The sequence below is a fragment of the Rhinolophus ferrumequinum genome, chromosome 8, assembly GCF_004115265.2.
Source record: "Rhinolophus ferrumequinum isolate MPI-CBG mRhiFer1 chromosome 8, mRhiFer1_v1.p, whole genome shotgun sequence".
NCBI classification, from domain to species: domain Eukaryota; kingdom Metazoa; phylum Chordata; class Mammalia; order Chiroptera; family Rhinolophidae; genus Rhinolophus; species Rhinolophus ferrumequinum.
Genome location: NC_046291.1, coordinates 69,369,037 through 69,371,946, shown reverse-complemented (window position 1 = coordinate 69,371,946; position 2,910 = coordinate 69,369,037). Strand labels below are relative to the sequence as shown.

The 2,910-nt window shown below is 42.2% G+C and overlaps 1 protein-coding gene across 1 annotated transcript; it reads right to left on the bottom strand.

The window, feature by feature from the left end:
• Positions 1-498: 498 nt before the first annotated feature.
• LOC117026040 (40S ribosomal protein S19-like) lies at positions 499-1,018 on the bottom strand. Its single transcript, XM_033112445.1, is given in 2 exon segments — positions 499-785; positions 788-1,018. Coding segments are annotated over 2 exon segments (435 nt in total). The 5' UTR covers positions 999-1,018; the 3' UTR covers positions 499-561.
• Positions 1,019-2,910: the final 1,892 nt, after the last annotated feature.

Here is a 2,910-nt window from a genome sequence, read left to right as displayed (position 1 = left end):
AGTTATTCTATTTATTGATTAGCAGAGAAATCTGGATTTTATCAAGAAGTATGTAGAGGCACAGTTGGAGTAAGGGACAGGATATGTGAAGGCCACAGTAAAAATTTATCAAGCGTTTTGAGATAGATAGATAGATATAGATATAGATATAGATAGTGTGTGTGTTGTGGTAAAATAAACATAAAATTTACCATTTTATCTTTTGTAAGTGTACAATTCAATGGCATTAAGTACATTCACATTGTTGTGCAATTGTCACCACTACCCATCACCAGAATGTTTTCATCATACCAAACACAGAAATGCCACACCCATTATGCAATAAGTTCCCATTCTTCCTCCCCTCAGTACCTGGCAACCACCATACTACTTTCTATCTTTATAAATTTGACCACTCTAGGTATTTCATATAAGTGGAATCATGTATTTGTCCTTTAGTGACTAGCTTACTTAGCATAATGTCTTTAAAGTTCACCTATGTGCCAGAATTTTCTTCCGTTTTTTTTTTTTTTTTTTTTTTTTTTACGAATGAGGCAATTTATTAACCCAGCATCATTTGTTCTAATGCTTCTTGTTGGCAGCTGCCACCTGTCCTGCGATTCTGTCCAGATCTCTCTGTCCCTGAGGTGTCAGTTTGCGGCCCCCATCCTGGTCCTTTTCCACCATTTTCAGCCCCTCCAGGGCTTGGAGGACCCGACGGGCCACGCTCTTGGAGCCTCTGCTGAAATGGCTGGGCATGACACCATTTCTCTGCCGCCCTCCGTAGATCTTGGTCATGGAGCCGACCCAGCACCACCCCGGAGGTACAGGTGCCGTGCTGTGGAGGCAGCTCGTGTGTAGAACCAGTTCTCATCGTAGGGAGCAAGCTCTTTATGCTTGGCCAGCTTGACAGTGTCCACCCATTCAGGGACTTTCAGCTTCCCGGATTTTTTGAGGAAGGCTGCCAGAGCTCTGACGAACTCCTGCTGGTTCACGTCTTTTACAGTAACTCCAGGCATCCTGCGACCTCCACGCTGCCAGCCAGGGGAAAGCTTCTTCCTTTTTAAGGCTGAAAAATATTTCATTGTATGTATATACCACTATGCATAAGATTTTGTTTATCCATTCATCCATCAAAGGACATTTAGGTTATTTTGGCTATTGTGAATAATACTACAGGCATCTGTATATTTAATTTCATAGAGTACTTATGATGGGAGCAGCATAGAGCTGAGAGCTGTATATATGCTGACTCCCAGACATACCACCAAAACAATCTATGGATAAGACAGAGCTGAGTTTCTTACTTACTGCCGTTGGGAGAGAACTGTCTTGACAGAGTCTTAGCAGTACGTCAGAGACAGAAGCACAATGTCGGGATTATTGAAATTTTGAAGCCTAGGATGAGGTGAGTCTTTCAATACAGGGGGCTTGATTAGGATTGGGTAAAGATCATGACATAATAATTTATAATTACAGGGTACAACAAAGAGGATTTATAGACAAAGAGTCTAAGAGCCTTGGGGTGTAAAACTATCATTTGATGCTTTCTATTGAAGAGCTATTTGGTCTTTCAGAAAGTTCTTGGAATAAATAATACATTTATTTGCAACTGTTATCTTCCAGGCAAGAGTTTCCTAGAAGAATAAAGTTATATTGATGGAAACAGTGTAATAGCAAAATCTGTTTAATGGAGTAAGCTGTGTAGATAGCAATGGTTTCCTCAACAACACTGAACCACGGAATACTATTCATTATCCCCCAGCAACTTGCCCAAGGTCACTAAGCTGGACAATGCTGCTGAGGAGACTGGTACCCAGGCTGTCTGACACGAGAGCCTGTGTTCTTAACCACTACCCAGTACTGACTCTAGACCCTATTCCTGCAAATTTGGACACAGGTTATTTACTAAGTCCTTGCCACCTTGTTTGCCTTTGTTTTGATTAGCTACTCTACAGAACCTGAGCCCAAACCTGAATTGCAGCCCATAATTGGGAGCTCTAACAACATCCTTTCCATCATCTGGAACTTGGCCCCTGCCCCCACCCCCAAACTGCTGATGTGCTACCAAGACATAGACACTCTCTTGCAGGGACAGCCTCCTCCTCATCGCATTCCTTGTCTTCAACCCCATCTCACCTGCCAGGCTTTGGCCTGGCAACTGGATTGGATACTCTCATCACCTCCATTTCCAGAATTACAGCTGATATTTTTTTTGTGCCTCTTTTGACAAAATATGCCGGAATTTCTCCAATGGTCACCTCTAAATCCAGCTTCTAGAAACATAGCTTTCCCTCCCACTACTGTGCTGCCATACACAGTGCCTTTCTGTTGGTTTGAGTCTGTGATCCCCAAACAATGGCCTGTGGACCAAATTTGGCCCACTGCCTTTTCTTTGTGTGGCCTGCAAGATAAGAATAGCTTTTATAATATATTGCTAAATAATTTTAAAATTTTCCAAAGAAGAATACTTTTCATGATATATAAAAAGTGTATGAAATTCAAATTCTAATGTCTATAAAGATTTATTGCACCACAACCACAATTATTTGCACAATTTGCATATTGTTTTAAGTCTGTTTTCATGCCACAATGCCAGTGTTAAATAGTGGCCACATCATCTGCAAAGCCTAAAATATTTACTATTTGGTCCTTTACCAAAAACATCTGCTGACCCCGGGTTTAGGGCCTTTGCTGCCTCAGGCCTGAATTCCAGCTTTCTCACCCCCACCAGAGCTGAACCAGCTCAGCTGTAGGAGTTCCAAAGTCACAAACACGTGTGTAGTCTGCTCTCTGGTGTCCTTTGGAACGCCATAATGCCATAGCCATTACCCCTGCTGCTACATTTCAATATTTTGTGTGGAGAGAAGGTTCTCACAGCACCTTACAACAGCTCTGGTCAAGCCACTCTTGTTCCCTGCTCCAATCCTG